Source organism: Triticum urartu, chromosome 2A (genome assembly GCF_056163025.1).
Source record: "Triticum urartu cultivar PI428250 chromosome 2A, HENAU_Tu73, whole genome shotgun sequence".
NCBI classification, from domain to species: domain Eukaryota; kingdom Viridiplantae; phylum Streptophyta; class Magnoliopsida; order Poales; family Poaceae; genus Triticum; species Triticum urartu.
This window is the reverse complement of record NC_141874.1, coordinates 6,805,732-6,827,712: the sequence shown is the minus strand read 5'-3', so window position 1 is coordinate 6,827,712 and position 21,981 is coordinate 6,805,732. Positions and strand designations below refer to the sequence as shown.

General features: G+C 40.9%; 3 protein-coding genes across 3 annotated transcripts; 1 reads left to right on the top strand and 2 right to left on the bottom strand.

Annotated features, from left to right (window-relative positions):
• Positions 1 to 84: 84 nt before the first annotated feature.
• On the bottom strand, positions 85 to 5,029 carry LOC147982772 (uncharacterized). Its single transcript, XM_087542684.1, has 9 exons — positions 4,793 to 5,029; positions 3,087 to 3,158; positions 2,752 to 2,841; positions 2,524 to 2,566; positions 2,186 to 2,292; positions 1,443 to 1,538; positions 753 to 943; positions 582 to 651; positions 85 to 460 (listed from the first exon to the last, which is right to left on the bottom strand). Exons 1-9 carry the CDS (start codon positions 4,889 to 4,891, stop codon positions 380 to 382), a joined length of 849 nt encoding a protein of 282 aa, XP_087398810.1. The 5' UTR covers positions 4,892 to 5,029; the 3' UTR covers positions 85 to 379.
• A 3,688-nt stretch (positions 5,030 to 8,717) lies between these two features.
• Positions 8,718 to 11,846, bottom strand: LOC147982771 (uncharacterized). Its single transcript, XM_087542685.1, has 5 exons — positions 11,640 to 11,846; positions 11,331 to 11,396; positions 10,161 to 10,248; positions 9,764 to 9,845; positions 8,718 to 9,149 (listed from the first exon to the last, which is right to left on the bottom strand). Exons 3-5 carry the CDS (start codon positions 10,227 to 10,229, stop codon positions 8,815 to 8,817), a joined length of 486 nt encoding a protein of 161 aa, XP_087398811.1. The 5' UTR covers positions 10,230 to 10,248; positions 11,331 to 11,396; positions 11,640 to 11,846; the 3' UTR covers positions 8,718 to 8,814.
• Positions 11,846 to 20,433, top strand: SGT (UDP-Glycosyltransferase superfamily protein). Its single transcript, XM_087542681.1, has 14 exons — positions 11,846 to 12,391; positions 13,352 to 13,533; positions 13,888 to 14,130; positions 14,257 to 14,368; positions 14,449 to 14,619; positions 16,075 to 16,138; positions 16,227 to 16,284; positions 16,807 to 16,984; positions 17,632 to 17,762; positions 18,313 to 18,415; positions 18,506 to 18,582; positions 18,829 to 18,876; positions 19,193 to 19,342; positions 19,935 to 20,433. Exons 1-14 carry the CDS (start codon positions 12,238 to 12,240, stop codon positions 20,109 to 20,111), a joined length of 1,848 nt encoding a protein of 615 aa, XP_087398807.1. The 5' UTR covers positions 11,846 to 12,237; the 3' UTR covers positions 20,112 to 20,433.
• Positions 20,434 to 21,981: the final 1,548 nt, after the last annotated feature.

The window sequence follows — 21,981 nt, the reverse complement described above, 5'->3', positions numbered from 1 at the left end:
ACAGCGTCAAAAAACATCTTACATTAAGTTACAGAGGGAGTAGTATTTACATGCCAGTATTTCAGATAATGCATGCACAGCATATGATCAACAAACACAACAACAATCTCCATGACAACTCAATTCGATTGACGTTCCATAATTCCAACGGTAACACAACAACCTCCCCAACATGGAACCATAATGACGAAGCTAGTATTTATTTAATTAACGCGCAAATACGGCAGAAGAGATGGATCGTCATGTATAGGGGCTTCCTCCTTCCCCTATAATTTATTACAGTCTCTACATGTTCCAAACACCGATGATTGCCCAAGGCTTATTAACACAACATACTTTTTTCATTGTCTCAATGGAAACCGCAACGGCGTTGTGCGATTCATGGCACGATGGCGTTGTCGTTGCAGCCGTGAAAGGCAGCCAACAGTTTCTGCAGACATTCTTGTGCTGAAGGATCCCCCTGTGTTTCCAGCAAGAAAATACAGTCAGTATTACATATATGCAATCTTTTGACATCTACTTCAGTGGACCAAAATGAATCTTGGGAGCAGCATTATTATAGCCCAAGTATCAAGACACACCATGAGGTAGCCATTGAATGTCCCATCTCGTATCACGCTGGGGAGATTTGTTTTAAGCACCGCACGGCCCCTGCATGCATCGGAGAGAAGAAGAAAACAACATTGGCACTAGTTGATAAGTATAAGGCGTGAAAAGATATCACAACAATGGGAATGACGGCAGGTACAAACCTACGATGATCAAATAGCCTAAGGTAACACCGGATAATGCACTTCAGCAACCTTGCCGAAGGCCGTTCGTCTGGTGAGTCAACCCTTTTTTGTAAAGCAAAAGCAATAGCATAGAAAGGACCGCGAGTGTCGCAACATTGCTCCAAACCAACTTCGGTTAGCATAACCTTTAGGAGAATGAAAGTGGACACCTGCAAAATGAGTGGGCAATGGTCATAGAAATTAGCAAAAATGAGTGTCCATCCGTTATGGGGCTTATCTCTAGGATTTGCTTCTACTTTAACTTCACCTGCAACAAGAGACAGGCTCCTGATATTTTTAACTTGTGTGGATTATTATAAGCAAAAGAGGTGCTACAAGGAAAATAACAATGTTACATATAATAATTGTTGAGATGACGTGGTGGAAGTATATCTGCTACAAAAAGCAGCTGAATCTGTAGCCCAAACAATAGGGGGGGCTTAAGCTTCAAAGCTATATTGGACAAAATGTGTTCATATTTGCTTGTAGATCAGTAAAGTTGTTCTATTAACTCGAAATTATATTAAACCTGCTTTTCAATTGCCATTGTATCCCATGGGGATGGAATCCTGGTGGGGGCAAGAACAGGGAGAAGTCTTCCTAATAAATCGTGCGTTGAGCATAAGCAACATATATTTTATATGAGAGTAAAGGTGTCTAGCTACATACGGTTTTTGAAGGCTCATTGCCCATCTCCATGATGTTCAAGCACAAAGGAATGGTTTCACGTTGGAGCAAATACTCAGCAGCTTCAGCATTCTCATCCTGCATGCACATATCACAAGGAAAACAAAACTAAATCTCATTTGCAAAACTCATATTGATAAAACAAAACATAGATCTTCAAAATATTATGATGTATTTGAACAAAATGAAGGGGAAGATTGAGGATAATATGCAACAAAACAAGTTTATCCTTTCAAGCTTGCTGGGAACTGCATTATGTGGTGACAAACTGACCATATTATCTATATCCGTATCAGCTAATTTGAAGGTGATATAATGTGTTCACCGCGTTGTGCTAAAAACATAACTAACTATTCGGAATCATTACGACAAAACTTCTCTGCAAATTATAAATAAATACTCGCTCCGTCCGGAAATACTTGTCATCAAAATGAATAAAAGGAAATGTATCTAGATGTATTTTAGTTCTAGATACCCCTTTTTGTCCATTTTGATGACAAGTATTTTCGGACGGAGGGAGTCTGTAACTATATTTCCCTTCCATGTTGGTTGAGTTATTCCCATTCCATGTAGAACAAGGATGGTAAACCAATTTTAAATTCATGCCGACGTACATAAGTTAATTGACAAATGCATTGCATATTATGTGAAACAAGCCGGATTTTCCTATCTAGTTTCAGGCCATGTAAGAAATTTAAACTTTCAGCGTTCCAAGTACGAGTTACCTTTACTAGAGCACCAATGACACCCAAAGTGGCGAGCCGCAACTGCTCAAAAGGTTGGGCCTTGTCGACAGTACGCAAGAATGGGTACAGGTACAATGGAATATCAGCTGAAATGCCAAAAACAAATCATTGACAAAAAGATCCAAAAACTAAGGGTTTATAAAAGTGAAAAACCTTTTGTGACTCTATATCATATTGAGAACAGTGCCATATATAAAACTATTACAAATCAACTACTAAGATAGTAGCTAGCAAAAGTGTTTAGCCAAAACATATGATAACTGACAAAGCACATCAACAGTGCATTGAAATCTAATACGTGAAGTGGTTCTCATTACCTTCTATGAAAGGGCTTCTGGTCTCAGGGAGTGATGCAATGCACTGCAATAACAAATAGAAATAGAAGAGGTTAAAGAAATATGTTACAAAATTATTGTGTGAAGTTCAAGGTAATTAAGAACAAATATGCATTAAAAACTCCTTGGTCGAACATTAAACCATCATATGACAGCAACAAGAAATCAAATATTCTTCCATTATGCTTTTATTTTTTCCTAAGTGCATACCTGAAAAAGTGCAAGCACATTGCAGACTCGGGTTGATGCAGCCGACGTTAAAGTTGGAGGCGAAAGTGCAGGGTAGATTCTAAGAATCTCCTGTTTATGTTTCAAGTAGCCAAGTAGGCCAGTGAGAAACTAAGATTGGAAATTCAGAACTTAATAATAAATGATACTATCACTTACTACAAGAAGACTGAATATGACCAAGAATGACTAACTACCATATCAAACTGATTATTTTTAATAAATAGGCTAAAAGGCTCAAAACCTTGTTTTTTGTGGTTTCACACATGCTCATACTAAATTCGCAAATATAGAAGGAGCAAATGATTATGACAAACCTGGACCAACGCAGCAACTGTGCCGAATGAGTACCACAACAAAGGAGCCAGATCCGGAAACATCTCCCTCATCTAAAATTTAATGAAACAACATTATATAACAAAATAGGGTCTTCCTTGATGATTATGCAAACTAATAAATGAACATAAAATCGACCATTGTTTGGTTCAGAAGCATTGCTGAATTGATCGGTCACTATTGATAAATCAGATTGTAACATACAAAGAGTGTTGTATCTCTTCATCAAAGCAGCATTGTCTACAAGTAAAAAAAACATCCACTTTGGAATGGTTCATATCCCTGGCAACTATTATGATGAAGGGTTTGCCCTCGCTTTATATTATAAAGCAACCATCCAATACATCCAGCTCACTGGGGCACAGCACAGACAAACCCAAAAGGAAAAACAAGATAAAGGAAAGAGAAACAAATGCTGACACCGGCAGATCAACGAAGAAAAGAAGACCGGCAACCGGTGCACCCTCCGGAGAAGTTCCACCACGTTCCTAGCACTCTGAAGCGTTGCCTACCAAGCAACACCTTCAAGAAGGAATGCGACGGTGCCGCCGCTGTTGCCCGTACAAGTCCTAGGGTTTCTCCTGGTACGCGCAGCGCAGTGGGGAAGGGGTATCCCCGACGCCCTTCAGGAAGGCCTGGTGGCGCCCGTAGGTGTCACCACGTCGGTGCCAGACGAGCCGCCAGGGATTTCTCCCGACCGAACAACCACTACCACCCCGGACACTCCGTAGTGCACCACCCAACCTGCCGCCCACCAGCATGTGCCACCACGGTCACCGAACCAACATCGCCATCTCAGTGGGGCCGCCAACACGAGACCTACAGGAAAGGAAAGGAGACAACAGCCACGGGAGCAACCACAACTCGACCGGCGGGAGGGGACATCCTCCACCGCCCTCGCGAAGCTGACCGGACGCAACGACAAGGACCTACCAGGCCCTGACGGCCCGGCCAGGCCCAAATGGGTCCAGACAGTCCCTGCCCGCACGTTGCAGCACGCCGGCCGACGAAGCCGCCACCGCCCGCAGACCATCATCGCCTCACCACCACCAGGGAGCAACGCCACCGCCGAACCACCGGCCCGCCCCAACCCAGATGGGGCCCAAAAGGGCCCAGATCTGCCGAGAAGGGCGTCGCCAGCCACCACACCGGCCCGCGACCAACGGCCGCGCCGCCGCGTCAAGGGCACTTGTGGCCCGCGGGATTGCCGCCGTCAAGCCACACCGCCGCCGGCAGAGCCACACCGCCACTGTCAGGGGGCCCCATGCACCCCTACGCGTGCGCGGTTAAAAGCCAGCCTGCCGCCAGCGCCACACGGGCAGGGCCCGGCAGACCACACCGGCGACGGTGGCGGGAGGGGGGGGGGACAACGGGGAGGGATCGGGGTTCGCTCGTCGCCCATAGGGGGGCATTCCGGGCCATGTTTGGATTGAGTTTACTATGATCTAAATAACCCCACTAGACCACACAACATCACTAAGGTCTAAGGCCATGTTTGATTGAAATTACTTTGAACTAAGCACGAGAGAGAACCAAAAAAATTGCATTCAATCAAAATTGGGCCTAAAGGCGCAATTTTTCCACTATCCCGGGCCAGAATTCACAACAAACATCACTAGGGATTTATGAAGGGGGACTCTTTCCTCAAGAGGGCGCTAATGGAGAAAATGGAAGGATGCACAAGAACCTGAGAGAGCTCTGCGAGGGATCTCTCGCGTAGCGTAGGGTCGCAAAGGTTGAGCACGAGATGCTTCATCGATGTCATCTTTTGGTCCATCGATGTCATCTTTTGGTCCACCGATGCTTGAACAACCTCGGTGCCAACTTTGCCGCCTCTCGCCAAAGAAGGAGATTAAGGCAGGGACATAGATAGATCTAGAGGATGAGGAGGGATGTGGAGACGGAGGAACGCTATGTTTTTCTATGACACAAAGGAACAATAATAAAAGCAAGTACAGGTCACAGAAGAAAAAGTTTCTTATTAGTAACGTAACAAATTACGTTAGCTTTTGGAACTATCTGTGTAATTTGCGGTGCTGGGCACTACTTTTTTATTAATTGGATGGTGCTTATCGCGGTTTTGTCGTTAGTATAACAAAATTGTTTGTGTCATTAAAGAAATTTGTCTCTTACCGCAGAAGGTGTATGTCATTTATGTACCGAGACCATGACAATTTGCAGATTATGTGGTGAATAATGGCTTATACCTACTTTTACTTCTATGTTTAGATCGTTTAAAACATGTGGATCGGTTTTTTTCCTTTCTGATGGAGAAAACAAGCATCTACGAAGGCCTTGTTTCTTTAGAACTTAGGGCCTTGTAAATATAGTCTTTTGATCATCTTCTGCTTTCGCTTTGAGGAATCATGTGTTCACTAAGTTTTGGCATCCTTGTTGATGTGGTGCTTTAATTAGTTAGTTTATCTTTACTATAGTAAAGAAAGGGCATTTTTTTGTGAATACATTCATTTTAGAGTGGTTCATATGTGTTATTTTCGGCAACAATGTATAGAGTCTACATTGTTGTTTCATGCTAATTTGTGCCAAGACTTATCAAAATTATACAGAGTGTGTTGCCATGAGGCGAATATTTATAACAATTTCACTTTCTTCTTTTATGTCATGTTCAATGGAGACACAATGAAGAGCGGGTCTCCGGTACCTGTAGATTTATCCCCAAATGCTAGTGATGATATATAATGCAAAGGACATAATAAGAATGAATAACAGTGATGATATATAATGCTAGTGATGATATATACTTGCATCTTACTACTTAAATAGCATTTCTAAAAGAGTTATAATTTATCCTTGGTGTACAAATCAACACTAATGATTGTGAGAAGGTAAGATCATGGAAAGAGAAGGACTTCTGCATTTGTTTTTGTAATTCATTCAAGCACGTACTCCCTTCGGTTCCATAATAGTTGTCATTTTGGACATCTACATGGTCCCCAAACTAAACCTTCGACCAACAGTCTATATTGAAATATATTTATGAAAACTCGAAAAATTATACAATGTTATATTGCTTTTTAAGAATAAAATTATTTTTAGGTATCCAAAAAGATCTAAAAGTTAAGACCTCCCTTATACCTGTAACAGCAAAACTACAACTTATAGAGAACTGGAGGGAGTATTCATGTATATTTACATTTTATTTTTCCATGTGCTTAGTACTAGCTAAATTTATTTTGGACAAGAACAATTATTCTCAAAACCATGCAATTCACAATCTTTTCACTCAAAAGAGTGGTGTATCGCTGCACCATGATTTATTTCATGTCAAACATGGTAAACACAATATCAAACTAAAGTATTGTTGTCATAATCAGTCAAGTTTGAAGGGACTTAAGAGCAAATTACTCTTTAAATAATACTTCAAATTGAATAGGAGATGAGGAACGGGGGAATGGTGTAAAATACCTTATGTAGCTCAAAAAGAGCATGCCCTTGAGCTACGGATCTAGCAGATCAAGAAGAAGACGCTCCAAAAGTATTGGGTCATTAGAACCAGAAACCTCGCTACTTGACATTGAATTCAGCAAGGGGGATATGAAACAGTACAATATAAAAAAACCAAAGTAAAACAATCATGAACAAATCTATAAGAGTGAATGCAACAGCTAAGGAATTTAAATATTCGCATCAACCAAATTTGAAATTTCACATTTTCTTTACTAGTATACTAAACAATTAACGATGATATCCACTCATCCTAATCTATCGTCAAATAAATGTTCATTCTGTTATTGGTTCTTCCTTGATGAGCTATATACACATTATTTTAGCTACTCATACTTCCAAATCATTGGTTGCCATATTTGGCAGTGAACCATACAGAGGATATGTACCAGGCTTGCATGCATCTTATGTGTCATTCTTATCCCATTACTAGTAGCCATACATATGTGGTTTGTTTCTAGTTGTTCATAATAACATCAATACTTAGTATTGTGCAAACAGCAGCTTCCTAGGTACCCTGTCGATAATGGTCATCTTCATACCCACATGTCTAGCACGATGGTATTGCCATATAGAGAATGCTAGTCAGTCTACATGATTGTAGCATGCATGGTTGTATGCTGGCCAGTTTGCAGAATTACATATGTCATCAGTTCAATATGAATGGCAAAACTGGACAGGAACTTTACTGAACAATTGCTTTCCACAAAGGTATCAATAGTGGACAATATAACAATGAGACCTGCAGATCTCAAAGTCAAGGGACCCATAAACTAATATAATGAGAGCAAACTAATTTCACAATGAAGTGACATCGAACATTTGCCTTCAGAGATGCTTACAACTACATATCCTGTTACCAACAGGATGCCTAGAGCATTGTCCAAATCTATACCAATATAAAAACACCCAAAATGGAAGGGGCAGATAGTTACCGGATTCTCTCAGAAAGGCCTCGAACTCCGATCTAGATTGAACGATTCAGATTGGAGTTCGAATTCACATGGTTCGCTCTGGATTTGCTGCCCGATTCGTCGAATTCTAATCGAACCAGAAAAATGGATTCGGTGGCTAGAGGTGGTGACTGGTGAATGGCAAGCGGACAGCAGAATTCACGTGGCGTGCAGCGCGGCAGATGGTGGCGAAGGGCTGGCGGCCGGCCCCTCGCTCTCGGGGAACAGCAGCCCCTCCTCCTTGCCACAGATGCACTGTGTGGAGGTTGAGCAGGAGAAAGAACGAGGAAGGATATGCTGAAGCGCACAAGGCAGCGGCGCAGGATTATGTTTAGAATGAGGCTATCGGGGGCGGAGCAGGAGGTCGTGACATTGTGGGCCTGCTTGGGCTTGACTAACCAACATTTTTCCTATTTTTATTTATTATTATTATATCTAGGATCTTCGATGGCTATTTTTGAATGCGAACCCTAAGCTATTTCGAACTGAAGATAGCAAGTCCACGAAATGGATCTCCGATTCACAAATTGGAGATGTATACCCCCTATATCGAACACATTCATAGAACGTAGCGAATTCGAAGCGCGAACTCGAATCGCGAATCAGGTAACTATGGGGCAAGAGTAACGATGCTGCATGAGATAACAAATATTAGTACTTACAGCTTCGCTACAGCTCAAAAGAAGACTACTCTCTCCATCCACATATATAGGGGCTAAATGCGTTTTTTGAGGTTATCTTTGACCACGGGTTAGCACAATAATATATGGCATGCATGTTGCACAAAGCATACCATCGAATTCGTGTGTGAAAGGAGATTCTCATGAAATAATTTTTATATCATATATCTCATACTAATAATTTTATCATTGGTCAAAGGCTACCTCGAAATCCATATTGGGCCCTATATATGTAGATGGAGGGAGTAACTAATGCTTTCCACTACATAAACGCCTCCAGTGACTGTCCCAGTGGTTGTCTTCAAAACAACTGTTTAGTATTTTTGCTTGCAGTACCATGAAGAGAATTGCAGCTCCGCAAGAGTGGATCTTCTTTAGTCAGGACAGTCTCCGTCAAGCTTGACTGAGATGAGAAGTAGAACAGACTCGTCAACAGACATTCGTATAGCTTGTCAACTCAGTGTTTTCTACAAACGAGATTTTTTTTTTTGAAAGTGGAGACAGTAGAAAAGGCTCCTACTGCATATATATTGAAATAACAAAGAGTTATTACATGGTGGTAATTACAGGGGGTGGTAGTGAAGGTCTAGAACTAAAATCTAGACCAAGTACTATGGAGGGTCCTGTGGTAGGTTTTGCAACATGGAAGAGACCACATGTCTCTTATGAGCAGGTAATCTATATTGTATGTTACAAAAATCAGTCTTGAACCGAGCCCACCAAGAGGTCACCGAGGGTGCAATATGTCTAAAATGGTTATTGTTGCGCTCCTTCCATAGGCTCCAAGCAGCAACCAAGAAGATTTCCATGATCATTTTGCGGGGATGTCGTTCCTTCAATTGCCTCACCAAATCCAACCTGTCTCCCACCGCGGCCCAGCTTATTTCCAAGCATCGCCAACACTCTTTGCTAAAGGTACAGTGGAAGAACAGATGTTTTACCGTTTCTTCAATATGCAGGCCACAAAGCAAGCAGTCAAAGTTTGAACCAATGTTATAGTGCCTTCTTTTAAGCATGTTACGTGTATACAAACGAGAATTTCTAAACATGGGAACCTATAAGAGGAATTAATTTGAGCAAAAAGTAGCAGCAAGCCATGATGCTTATTTGCAGATTATATGATTGATGAGATTGTAATTGAAATGGACAAGAGGCAGCAAGCTAATGTTTTCCCAAGGCTGTTTGTCAGTGTGCTAACTAGAACTGTAGGATGTACTTATCCAAATTCAGGTTGTAGTGTCCACATGTAGCTTGATCCAAACATTTCAGTGTTCAAATTGTAATAAAGAGGTGTACACATCAGACAAACTATTGCTCAAAGAAATTGATTGTGGGAAAAGAAGACATAAAGAACCAGGTACACACTCATAAGATTGACTATGCAAAAGTATGCTAACAAATAACATAATAAGAAACATTACTCTGTCCAAATTTAGCAAAATCAGCTCATCAGCAGAAATGTTCATGTGCTCATAGGTTGTTCTATCAAAAAAGTCATAAATACAGGCTGCTCCGCATCTATTAAAGGCACGAGAAAAAACAAGAATGCATCAGGCTTACCAAGGCGTTCAATGACACTCCGTGACAAGTAGCTTGAAAGTTGTTTCCAGTCTCCAAAAGAATCTAAATTGTATGGTCCAAGCTGATCATCAAACTCAAATCGTTTTACTGCTTCAGATTATCTGATTTCCTACATTAAACAAACTTTAGTATTCTAGCCCAAGAAAAATCAAGCGCATGCATCCCTGGTTTGCGTTTTTATTATGTTATGTCGCAGTCAATAACTTGAGTTAATTATGTCGAAAATATAGCAATTCTGAGACAGGTTGGCATCTGTGAACATTTTAGATGGCAAGTTTAGTTGTATGGGATTGGCACTTTCTTCAGAAACACATGGCAATTTCTGGGAAGAAGAGAAATGTTGCGGCAAAAAACAGCAGGATTTGCCATCTCTTACCAGGTAAATTTGCCACACAAAAAAAAATTGCTTGACATCGCCCTCCCAGCTGAACTCGCCGGTTATCATTACAGTATTTTTAAACCAGCTGCAAGGAAAATAAGTTAGACATTTTTAGTCTTACATATTAAATTATCATCTGGTGCAGATCCAGTAGATTGCAGAGTAGTGATCAAATGAGCCAATGCATCCTCTGATTTATCATCACTGAATTAGTTATTTGTAAAGTTCCATGCCTGAATGCTAAAAATTACAAGGCATATTGAGTATTGATAACTAGAGATTTACAGTTCAGTGCATGGCGCAAATACAATATTCACAACAACTGAGGGAGCTCAAGCTGCCATGCTATTTTGTTAAATGAAATATACTCATCCATACGCAATATTGCCTTTTAACACTAGTTGCTGTCTCATCCATTACCAGCACAGTCTCAAGTGATGAACTATGTCTAAGAAGGCAAGAGAGCATATATAATAAAGATATGGGAAATAAAGCAACAAAGTAGGCTACAATATATAAAAGATTCTAATATCAAGCATGTCATCTCCTCTTGAAGATGCCATCTTCGAACGACCACCTGGAAACATCAGGCAGGAGATGAGTGCATGTAAAGAAGCAATTGTGTGTAAATTATTAGAATTCTGACAGCTAAAATATCCAAGCACTCAATCTTTGTTTGGTTCTTCTATTTTCCAAGTATAGTACATCTTCCAAGTGCATTGTTTTCCTAAATATTTTTCACTCACCACACTAGAGGCAGTACATGTGAATATTGATACATAAATACACATGAGCATTGTAAGTTATCTGATTCAGACTCGGATATGCATGTAACTGTAGTTTAAGAAGTTATAGCATCAGTTCCGGACAAAACTCTCAAAACTGTAGTACACAACAGAAGCAGGCAGTACAAAGATCTACAGGCTACTCTAGAAAGTAGAGAGTTGACATTGCTTTGGCATTCTATTTAGTTTTCCCAAACCAGGTTGAATATCCATGTGAGCCATTGATCAAATAATAATTTTAATGGTTAATATAGTAGTTCATCTGAATATTTTCCTGTTACTGAGCAGGTCCCAACACAAGGAGCAGTCAGAAACTCAACATTATATACACTGATTCAGCACTTGAAAGGTAATGAACTTGCTTCAGAACAGGGACGAGTACCTTAGACAGGTGGCCAGGTGGGTAGCAAGAAAGAATCCCACTGTAGGTGCGAACTCATTCCCGTACCTAGAAGGATTGTAGATAGCGGAGAAACAATCAATACAGGAAACCATAATACACGAAACAACAGCATCACCCATAACCAAAGACTTTAATCGTTGGAAAATGTGAGAAAAATGACCAAATCATGCACATAAGACATTTCATAATTCAGCAGTCACAGCAATTTTCAGGGTGTCACAGAAACAGGATGAGGAATCAAACAGAAGAGGTAAAAGGCAAGGCAGCATGGAAAAGCGATCTCAGAACTGAATTAGTTGTAGCCGCCAGTTGGGGGTGTCGACGCCGAGAACGGTGTGCTGGGGCACGTGGAGGACCGGGAGTGTGACGCCTTTCCGCGCCAACTCTGTCGCCGCCTGCCGAGGAGCGCGAGGCCGCCGGCCGTGGAAGGAGGCAGGCAATCCGTTACCAACTTGCTTGAGGGACCCACCATAGGATGAGCAGCGTACAGAACAACCACATCACATCACCGTTTGGTTACAATTACAGCTTTTCCCTGTGAATACTTGACTTCACCGGGTGGGCTTCCTTTCCGCGACGTACGTACAGCTGCTTTCCTTCCACTCCATCTCGCCTCTCCCCCTCAAACCAAAAGAAAAGAAAATATAAATTGGGTTAACAAAATTCCTTTCCTGATCCTCGCTTACAGCTCAGGTCGACTCGGATTCGCAGCAGCAAAATTCCTTGCTCACCCCTCCCTCCCGCATCTCCTCCTCCTCCTCTCGCGTCTCCCTTCCCCCGCCCCGCCGCCACGCAACAGGGGCAGCAGGGGCCGGAGGGGCCGCCGCCGCAACCCTCGAATCTCCCGACCCCCCACTCAACAGGGGGCGGAGGGCGGGGGCTACAAATGGCCGCTGCCGAGCCGACCGGAGGCGGGGGAGGCGACCAGGTCGTGGAGGAGATTAAAGCAGGAGGAGGAGGAGACGGGGCCGCGGCGGAGGCGCACAACGGCGAGCGCCCCACCGACGACGCCCCCGCGGCGTCCACGTCTTCCGCCTCAGGTAAAAGGGCCTCATCTCGTCTCCTAGGGTCTAGGGCGGGCGGGCGGCCGGGGCTAGCCTAGCCTCCCCCGCGATCTCTCGTCGCCGGACTCCAGAGAACGGGGGGGACGAGTCTGACCAACTAGGGTTCTGCTCCCACCAAAAAGACACAGATATACTCATATATAGAGAGAGGATCAGCGAATTTCTCGTCCTTCTCACTCTCCAAGGGGAGTAACACAACGCCGCCCTCCCGAATCAGGGGAGGCTGGCCTGCTAATTTAGGCAGAGCCACATGCGGGATGTGCTCTGCATTGCCCCGGATATTTTCCATCCGGCAATTTCCGGTGCTGGAAATTGATTTTTACCCAGCGCCACTGAATCTGAAACATGGGAGTCGCAATTTTGGTTCTGCTGCCGAGCAGGCTGTGCTCTTTTGACTCTGCTCGCGGTAACCGTCGCCGGCTCATTGCCGCGCAGGGGAACACGACAACGTAACACCCTAAGCGCTGGGTTGGGCTTTGTGACACTACTATATATGACTTGTGGATTGTGCCAGTCTGAACCGTTTGTCGTTTCTCCTTTGCCACGGTCTATTCCCGTTCCCGTCGCTTTTCTAGGCACTTTTTTTAGATTGTAAGTTTCTGCCTATAATAGTGCTTGCTATTCTGAGGAAATTGCTTGTTCACTAGACAGTAGTAGAGTACATTTATTTATTTGTATAGTTTTACCCAGACAAAATGTTTCCGAACTTTTTCTGTAGTTGTGCTCAATTTATCCCATGACACACAGTTGCATCAACTGTTAAAAAATAGCACGCCGGCACCCAGTAAGAGGGTGTGCTAAGACAACTGATTAGTTGGTTTTCTGTTCGTACAATTTAGTCCAAGTTTCTTCTATTTATCTTGTGCTAATGTGACTGGAAATAATAAATGTTATCATTTCCTTCTAATCCAACCCTCAAGTCATCCTTCCTTGCAGATAACGGAAACCTCCATAGATCAAGCACTATGCCAGGGGTCATCAAGGATACCGAGATAACTACTGAAACTACGGGTCCATCAAATCTGGAAAGGTCAAAAACTGAGAGGCGCAAACAAAATAATCCAGCCGATGATCCTACTAAACAGTTATTAGATGATAAGATTTCCATAAGAAAAAAGGTGTGTATAGCTGGCCCTCTTATATGGAATGTAGCTTCTTCTTGATGTGTTCCATGTGCTTGATCTGCGTATGTAAATCTAGGAATTATTGAATTGTTAATTGTTAGCTTCTGTATGAAGATTGTTATTTATATGCTTGGGACAAAGTTTTTTTTTTATGTAACCGCATCTCTTTAGAAGTTGGAGCTGATGAAATTGCAAGTGCTTTAGTGGGTCGGAACAAAATAGTTATATTAAATTTTGTAACTTTTGACGTATTGCAATAGCTTGAAACATGACCAGATGTACTGGCTTGTATCTGCTGCTGGATGTTTTCTCTCTCTTCTAATCCTCTGCATATCTAATTTAACACAGCTAAAAATGTTGAATCGGATAGCTACAGTGAAGGATGATGGAACTGTGGTTGTTAATGTACCAAGTACTCTAGAAGCAACTCCAGTTGATGTTGGAGGAGCAGATGGCTATGATGATGTTGTTGTTGAAGAATCATTAGATGGATCAGATATACCATACAGACCTCCAATACAGATTGTTATACTTATCGTGGGTACAAGGGGAGACGTTCAGCCATTTGTTGCAATAGGAAAACGCTTACAGGTTAGCCCAAGCTAATATTATTGTTTGCTAACTCCGATTAGTTCCATGAGCTTCTCTTCCAGTTTAATGTCATCACATTTATGTTTTTTTTAGTATGACAAAGATCAGTTATCACCTTTATTGTAGGATTATGGACACCGTGTGAGATTAGCCACTCATGCTAACTATAAGGAGTTCATACTCACAGCTGGGCTGGAGTTTTTTCCACTGGGTGGAGATCCAAAAGTACTTGCTGAATGTATGTTTTTTAGTGATTATTTTTTTCCAACTTCCATATCAGATGAAGATTAATATTTTTGCTACATTCACTTCGAGCAGACATGGTGAAGAATAAAGGGTTCCTACCTTCAGGCCCATCAGAAATTCCTGTTCAAAGAAAACAAATGAAAGAAATTATATTTTCCCTACTGCCTGCATGCAAGGATCCTGACCCTGATACCGGTATTGCTTTCAAAGTGGATGCAATTATTGCGAACCCACCAGCATATGGTCAGTATATTTTGTTTACTTTGAATTATTTTTTATGATTGAAACACAAAGCTCATTTATTAATAGTAAACAACCTCAGTAGCAAACTGTAAAATATCAGTTCTAGACAGGATGAGGGTCATCTTATGATCGTGCCTCAAAAATCTTGGTTATAATGATTACAAGGTGCAAAATACTATTCTACATGGTTCTTATATAGCACTGGGATTGAATTCTCCCACATGATCATAAGATTCTGTAATATTGTTTGAATCTTATCACCCTCACTCATGCACAATTTATTCTTACAACATTCAGTTTGGTTATTTTCTGATTTGAGATTAATTTCATTAAAGGACTGGAATATCACCAAAGAAAACTAGCCATGGACAGGGGCGTGTGGAAGCTAGCTATCCATGTGCCAGAACCATGAGTTGGTTGCGAGATCTTATGGGTTTCAGCTCTAGCCTACCCCAACTTGTTTGGGACTAAAAGGCTTCGTTGTTGTTGTTGTGTTGTTGAGATTAATTTCATTGCAGACCAGTTTTGTAGTTATAGATCAATTTATTATTTATGCTTTAGCATGTTCATGGTGTGCTTTGTCTTGTGCCATACTAATAACAGCTTTGCTTAGTAATGTAAACTCGTACAGTTATCTTTTGGTTTCACCTTTCCTCTAGAGGCATCTCGTTTCTGCCAGGGCACATGTTTGGTTAATTTCTGTTAGTCTTCCATTCTTGGAATTCAAGATTACGAATGGTAAAGAGAAAAAGAAAGAACAAAGAGGAATAGTCATAATCTGAATGAACTGCACCTCATAACTTCATGCATAAATTTGATTTATACAACCAAAATCGGACCAGCTCTCTTTTTTATCAAGATTACTATATCTTATGACAATAAACACTCACCCAGTTTCTCTGTATGTGAAAATCATCAAAAGGACATCTTATCTTGAGGGGTGAGTTAACATTTAAAACCTTGACATCACTACGTAAACCTACCAGCATGGTGAAATCATCCTAAAAACCAGATCCATGTTATAATTTGGTCTGCTCAAGTCGAAGGCGTTAAATGCTGGTTAAATTAGAGAGGGCTATACAGAACCATCCACAAAGTAGGTAGTGGAGTATGGACCTTTTCCTCTTTCCAAATAGGGCATGGCAATTGTTAGGAGATGAAATGATACTAAAACCTTTTAGTTTCAGCTATTCGACTGATGGCAAAACCACAATGAAGTGGTCTCTGTTCCAACTTGTAGTTTTTAAATGTGAGGGTTTTGGTCCATGCTGAATGGTGTGATTTTCCATACGCGTCCATATATTATGAGGTCTGTTGTGTCCCTTATGTATTAATGTGTGCCTTTCTATCACTAAATTTTGCATATTTTCCCCTTTTATGATCTGGATAAGCAACTTGATTACCATATTTTACCATTACAAGTATGTCATCCTGCTGACCTCAGTATTTATTCAGGGCATACACATGTGGCAGAGGCACTAAAAGTACCCATTCATATATTCTTTACCATGCCATGGACGTGAGTCATTTTTGTTCTGCTTCCTCTTTGAAAGACAGTTGCTGATGAATATTGTCATTTGGAGATCTAACATATGCTGCTTGTTCAGGCCAACTAGCGAATTTCCTCATCCTCTTTCTCGAGTGAAAACATCAGCTGGATATCGAGTGAGTTCACATCGTACTTACTTATTTGTTCTGGGTATCTGAGTGACTAATGTGAAGCTTTTCTAAATCATTGCAAATTTCATGAAAGGGAACAGAAAAATAGGTACATGTCGAAATTATTTTAAGAAAGGAAGAAATGAAAAAAAGACTTCCATCTGTTATTATTTGTCTTCCACCTTGTCTATGGATGTGTTTTAGGTTTGAGGTCCATCTGATCTTACGGAGTAGTACATCACTAGGGTGTTTTCTTTTTTGCTGTAGTGAATCCCAATTGAGTAGTTCACGCACATATGCCCGAACCTTGGCTATATATGAAATCTATAGTTGGTCACGTTGTTTCATGCAACAAAAATTAAGAAAACCTACAGTGTTAGTACTTTTGAAGCATTGAGGCAAGGCTGTTTTTTTAATTCGTCACTTGTCAATAAAAGTGAAAGCAATATTGCAAAACATAGACCAAATCCGTATGTTTCTTTCATCCATAAAATTGTTCTGATACCTTGTGTTTGTCTGCATTTGCAGCTTTCTTACCAAATTGTTGACTCTATGATTTGGCTTGGGATACGTGATATGATAAACGAATTCAGGAAAAAGAAGTTGAAGCTGCGTCCAGTAACATACCTAAGTGGTGCACAGGGTTCTGGAAGTGACATTCCTCATGGATACATCTGGAGCCCTCACCTTGTCCCAAAACCGAAAGGTGCTTGATTCATATTAATTTGAGCTGAAAGTAGACCATGCTTAACCTTGTCGTTCTTGATTGTGTCAACTGCCAATTTGCCAATTGCCAATTTGTTCTTAATATGGTTGAATGATCTTGTTTCTATCCCATTTTACAAAACACAATATAGGGAAAGTCAAGATAATACCGGGTTCATTTGGTCTTATCTTGTATTTCTCCCATTGCATTCTTTTGCTAATATTTATAAGAATTGGACGTGGTAAGTTAACTAGCTAATGGTTGACACCAGTGATGTTGCATACTCGAGCCATTGCAGCACTCCTTCAGACTTGTCTATACTATGGCAAGCTTAAAATTTTGGGTGCAACTAGCTGAGTGGTTGCATCTCAATTGCCTCTTTACTGCAAGCTAGCAGATTACAATTTCAGGAAATGCTGTTCAAAATTTAAAATTATAACGAAGTGCTTTGTACTTGCTAGAATATGTTCATGTCTTATCACTGCTAATTATTTAAAGAGCTCCTATAATTTGTGTTCGAAATTATAACTGCAGTTGTGAATTGTGGAGTAAATCATTGAGAAAACTATTGCATTGGAATTTTCAGCTGTTGTTATTGCTAATGGTTTGTGGCTCAATGTTAAAAGTTGTCATCTATTTGAATGCAGACTGGGGCCCCAAGATCGATGTTGTTGGATTTTGCTTCCTCGATCTTGCGTCTGATTACGTACCACCTGAAGAACTTGTGAAATGGCTTGAAGCGGGCGACAAACCCATTTATGTTGGTTTTGGTAGCCTTGTAAGATCAGTTTGACCTTTCTTATATTTACTGCATGTTGGTTTTAAGTTCCAATATTCCAATTCTGATATGGTGCATTATTTGACCTGCTCTGTTTAACTTATTGTACTGATATGGTGCAAAACAGGGTTAGTTATGTAGTTGTGTAGCAGATTTTTCTTGATTACCCTGATGCCATTGGCAGTGAATGCACTTTGTGGATTAGTGAAACTCTTCATGTTTTACAGCAGAAAGCGACTTTGCACATGTTTTTTTTTCACTACCTACAGTAGTAATAAGAAGCTGGTTTGCCACTTGGAATCTTTGTAGCATCTCACAGCAGAAGAAGTTATTTGTGTGCTTTAGGCGGAGGGTAGTTTAGCTCTATAGTTTAGTAGCTCTAGTTAGTTAGGGGAATTGTTACTAATTCAAATAGGGGTTTGCTGTTAACATTACATCTAAAAAAATAGTCTCAACTAACTGTGAAATTTAAAATTCAGATGCTAGGTGCTTTTGAAAAGCCACATAATAACTTACCTGATTCTTTCATTTTTTTTTTCTGATACACTAGCCAGTTCAAGATCCAGCAAAGATGACTGAAACCATTGTGAAGGCACTCGAAATGACTGGACAGAGAGGTATCATTAACAAGGGTTGGGGTGGCCTCGGAACATGTAAGTTCATCTTGTGATTTGTGAGCATGTTGCACTATTTGGTTGTGGGCATATATTTTGAGTCCATCCTGAGTCTTGAACCTTTTGCAGTGGCAGAACCAAAAGATTCCATATATGTTCTTGACAACTGCCCTCACGACTGGCTTTTCCTGCAGTGTAAGGCAGTGGTAAGCCTTTTCTTGTTACTCTTGGTGGCTTAGTGCATGGATCATATTTTGTTTCATTGGTATAGTATTTTTAGTGATCATCAAATATCGAATGTTTCCTGATTCTGCAAAACTAATTAACCAACAGTTTTCATGGGTCATACATAAGAAAATTTGGTGAAAGAACTCCAGTGTGGCCACTATGGTGCTAATAGCGTCTGTTTATTCTGTTGAGAGGAAGGCTCACACCTTTTTGTACCTCCACAGGTACACCATGGTGGTGCTGGAACGACGGCTGCCGGCCTGAAAGCAGCGGTACTCTCTCTCTCTCTCTCAGTTGCACTACGTTACGAGCTGTTCATTACAATGCCACATGACTTCCACACTATTCTTGATGCAACTACAGCATTACTTTTTCTAAGCCAATTATTGTTAGGTAGAGTTAGAATCAGCTGAAAACAATTCCTGATCAGGGCATGCCTGCAGTTGCCAGAGACAACTTTTATTAGCAGCATTTACTCTTAGAACTAGCTAAGCAACTGGCAACTAGCACCTGATCATAATATTTGCTATTTTTGGACCAGTTCTTATATTTAGTTTAGTTCTAACCCAGTGTTTTGGTGATTTGTAGTGTCCTACAACTATTGTACCTTTCTTTGGCGACCAACCATTCTGGGGAGAGCGGGTACATGCTAGAGGGGTAGGGCCTTCGCCTATACCGGTTGATCAATTCACTTTGCAGAAGTTGGTTGATGCTATAAAATTCATGTTGGATCCAGAGGTAACTCTACAAATTCTTTGCGCTTGGGCAGATGCGACCTTTTCTTTTGTTTCATATCGCAAAAATAGATAACAAGAATATGGACACAGATGTGCATAGGTAGGCTGCAGGCAGTGTTGCAGATATGGTTATGATATACTGATATACAAAATTGCTAGATTATCACCTTGATAATTAGAAGTTTAGAACCCCATGATCCATCCACCATTTAAGACCTTCACCATTTTTTACATGAGGACTTAATCCAAATATACTTTGTCAAGATGAATGACCATTTACTTGAGTTTTTGGAAAGATTCTGTTGTCGTCGGTAACTTACCAGTGCATTCGTAGTTTGGTACCCAGCAGGGTTCCAAAAGCCAGGAACAGACTGGTTACTGCCAAGAAACAGGAACCGGTCCGTTAAATTGGATAGTTAGAATGTTCAAATTCAGATATTAAGTTCTCAGATTGGAACAGCTTTGGGACATATACACAAATCAGTACTAAACTAAACTTCCCTGATTCAGAACTTATTTATAACTCACTAGTTTGTATGATCTCCTGTTAGTAAAATTACAGCAAACATGTATTTTCCCCATGTGATTTTCAGGTGAAAGAAAAGGCCGTGGAGCTTGCCAAGGCCATGGAATCAGAAGACGGTGTAACGGGCGCAGTCAGGGCATTCCTCAAACACCTGCCCTGTAAAACAGATGAAAATTCACCCCCACCAACGCACGGCTTTCTAGAGTTCCTAGGCCCAGTAAGTAAATGTTTGGGGTGCTCTTAGGTGCTGGTCAGATGAAGGTATACCATTCCTCCCTGCTGAACGAAGAGTGTAAAAAAGGCTCTTGGGTGACGCGCTATGCTATTTCGTGCGATAAGAATGTGGAAGCCAAATGTTAGAAGTCGATGTACATGCATGCGACCAGGAGCCCGTGATTTATCGTTTTGCGTTTTTTTTGTATGTGTGTTGTGTAAAGAGTATTTGTCTGGTGATTTTAATACATCATTTTGGTCTGGTTGCAACCTTGGTCTGCAGCAACCGATGAATCTCATGTATGACCAGACAACCTGTGTATATGGAAAACTTCAGAGTGCAGATTAGTTCAGTTGCTCCTTTTGCAGTTTATACGATATAGTTTGATTTGAAACTGCTGGGCATGTCATGGTTATAATTACAGTTTGTTTCAAGTTTTTCCTAGTTCTATTACAGGCCTTCATTTTAAGATAAAGTAGAGACCTGTGACCTCGTGCACAGGGGAAAGTAATTATGTCATCCCAGTACTTTTTTTTCTCAGTTTCCAAAAATATGAAAACAAGTCATGGTTGTAAATTGGGCTATATCTTGTGAAATATTACTTGTATGAAAAAGACAACTCTATGGCTATTCATTGGGAGGGCCGTTTTGGCTTTGGGTGCATATGCTCCTTAATGAACAGTAAATTAAAAATAAATAGTAAATAAAATTTAAAAATTCTGATTTTTTGTAGATGTTCTTGTTAGTGTAACAAGCGTGCTTGGCAATTTTGATGTGAAACAGGATGAGGGTGCTCGTTGGTGAAAAAAAAATAAGTGTAACATTTGGTGTTTGACTTATTCTTTTTTTGCACAGATCAAAATCTTAAGCTTTCTTCCTAAAAACTTACACTGCATTTTGGTCTGACAATGAACACATCTGTTTTTTTTCTAAAATATGTTTTGACATTTGCAAAAAACATTTTTGGTGGGCAGAAGCATATGCTCCCAAGAGCCGAATTGAATATCTGCTATTCATTTGTAATCTCAAAACTTGTTGTCTAGGTCACAAAATAATCACAAATTTTGATGAAAATTACAAGTTTTTTTTTTGAGAACTGATGACAGTGAGATTCTCTGCCTTTTGTATTAATAAGTTAAGAGTTAGGGGGGGTTAGAGTATCCAGAAAGTTACAATTTACATTGGAGGGGGGGAGTGATTAATAAGCTATTACAAAGAATTACAGTGAGCTAACTAGTGATAAAATGTAAGGGCCATGCTCCTGCTTCGATCTATGAGCTAGCATGGCAAAGTCCAGCTTGAATCTATTCTTCCAAGAATCAAATGAGGGCTGGATCCCTCTGAAGTGTTTGTCATTTCTCTCCTTCCAGATCCCCCAAGCTGCCACCGCAAAAACTTCCTGGAACAAAGGCCGAGCCCATTTGACCTTGGAATCATGCAGCATTCTCAACCTGCAAGTATCATTTGGCCATTGGATTCCAAGGGCATTCCAGCATCTCTGGCTGAAGGGGCAGGTAAAGAAGAGGTGCACGATGTCCTCCTCCGGAGGGTTGTGACAAAGTAGACAAGTATAGTCATCATTTTGGATTTTGTAATGCCTTCTCTTGAGCATATTCCTAGTGTTTAGTCTATCGGCCATCAGCAGCCACAGGAACACTTTCCACTACATGGTACATTTAGTTTTCCATATCCAACTAAAGGCATCGTCAGCATGCACTTGGCTGAAGCAGTGAGCATAAAATTGTGTAGATCTAAAGTCTCTCCCGCCCCAGACACAAGACCAAGTATCCTTGCCCGCCACGAGGGAAATATCCAAAGTTTCAGTCTACAGACCAGCCACCTCTTGTCGTGCCTCCGATGAGAGAGGAAGGTGGAACACCTCACCCAATTGTTCAGAGGA

What these genes read in the sequence shown, in the direction of transcription:
- LOC147982772 (XM_087542684.1), bottom strand. Translation starts at nt 4,891, where the DNA reads ATGACATCGATGGACCAAAAGATGACATCGATGAAGCATCTCGTGCTC. An exon ending in GCAATGAGCCTTCAAAAACC is followed by an intron (nt 944 to 1,442) that starts GTATGTAGCTAG and finishes CTCATTTTGCAG; the next exon opens with GTGTCCACTTTCATTCTCCT. An exon ending in AGGCTATTTGATCATCGTAG is followed by an intron (nt 652 to 752) that starts GTTTGTACCTGC and finishes CGATGCATGCAG; the next exon opens with GGGCCGTGCGGTGCTTAAAA.
- LOC147982771 (XM_087542685.1), bottom strand. Translation starts at nt 10,229, where the DNA reads ATGATAACCGGCGAGTTCAGCTGGGAGGGCGATGTCAAGCAATTTTTT. An exon ending in TTGTGTGGCAAATTTACCTG is followed by an intron (nt 9,846 to 10,160) that starts GTAAGAGATGGC and finishes TTTGATGATCAG; the next exon opens with CTTGGACCATACAATTTAGA. An exon ending in GAGTGTCATTGAACGCCTTG is followed by an intron (nt 9,150 to 9,763) that starts GTAAGCCTGATG and finishes TGCATATTGAAG; the next exon opens with AAACGGTAAAACATCTGTTC.
- SGT (XM_087542681.1), top strand. Translation starts at nt 12,238, where the DNA reads ATGGCCGCTGCCGAGCCGACCGGAGGCGGGGGAGGCGACCAGGTCGTG. An exon ending in TTCTTTACCATGCCATGGAC is followed by an intron (nt 16,139 to 16,226) that starts GTGAGTCATTTT and finishes CTGCTTGTTCAG; the next exon opens with GCCAACTAGCGAATTTCCTC. An exon ending in TTGGGGTGGCCTCGGAACAT is followed by an intron (nt 18,416 to 18,505) that starts GTAAGTTCATCT and finishes AACCTTTTGCAG; the next exon opens with TGGCAGAACCAAAAGATTCC.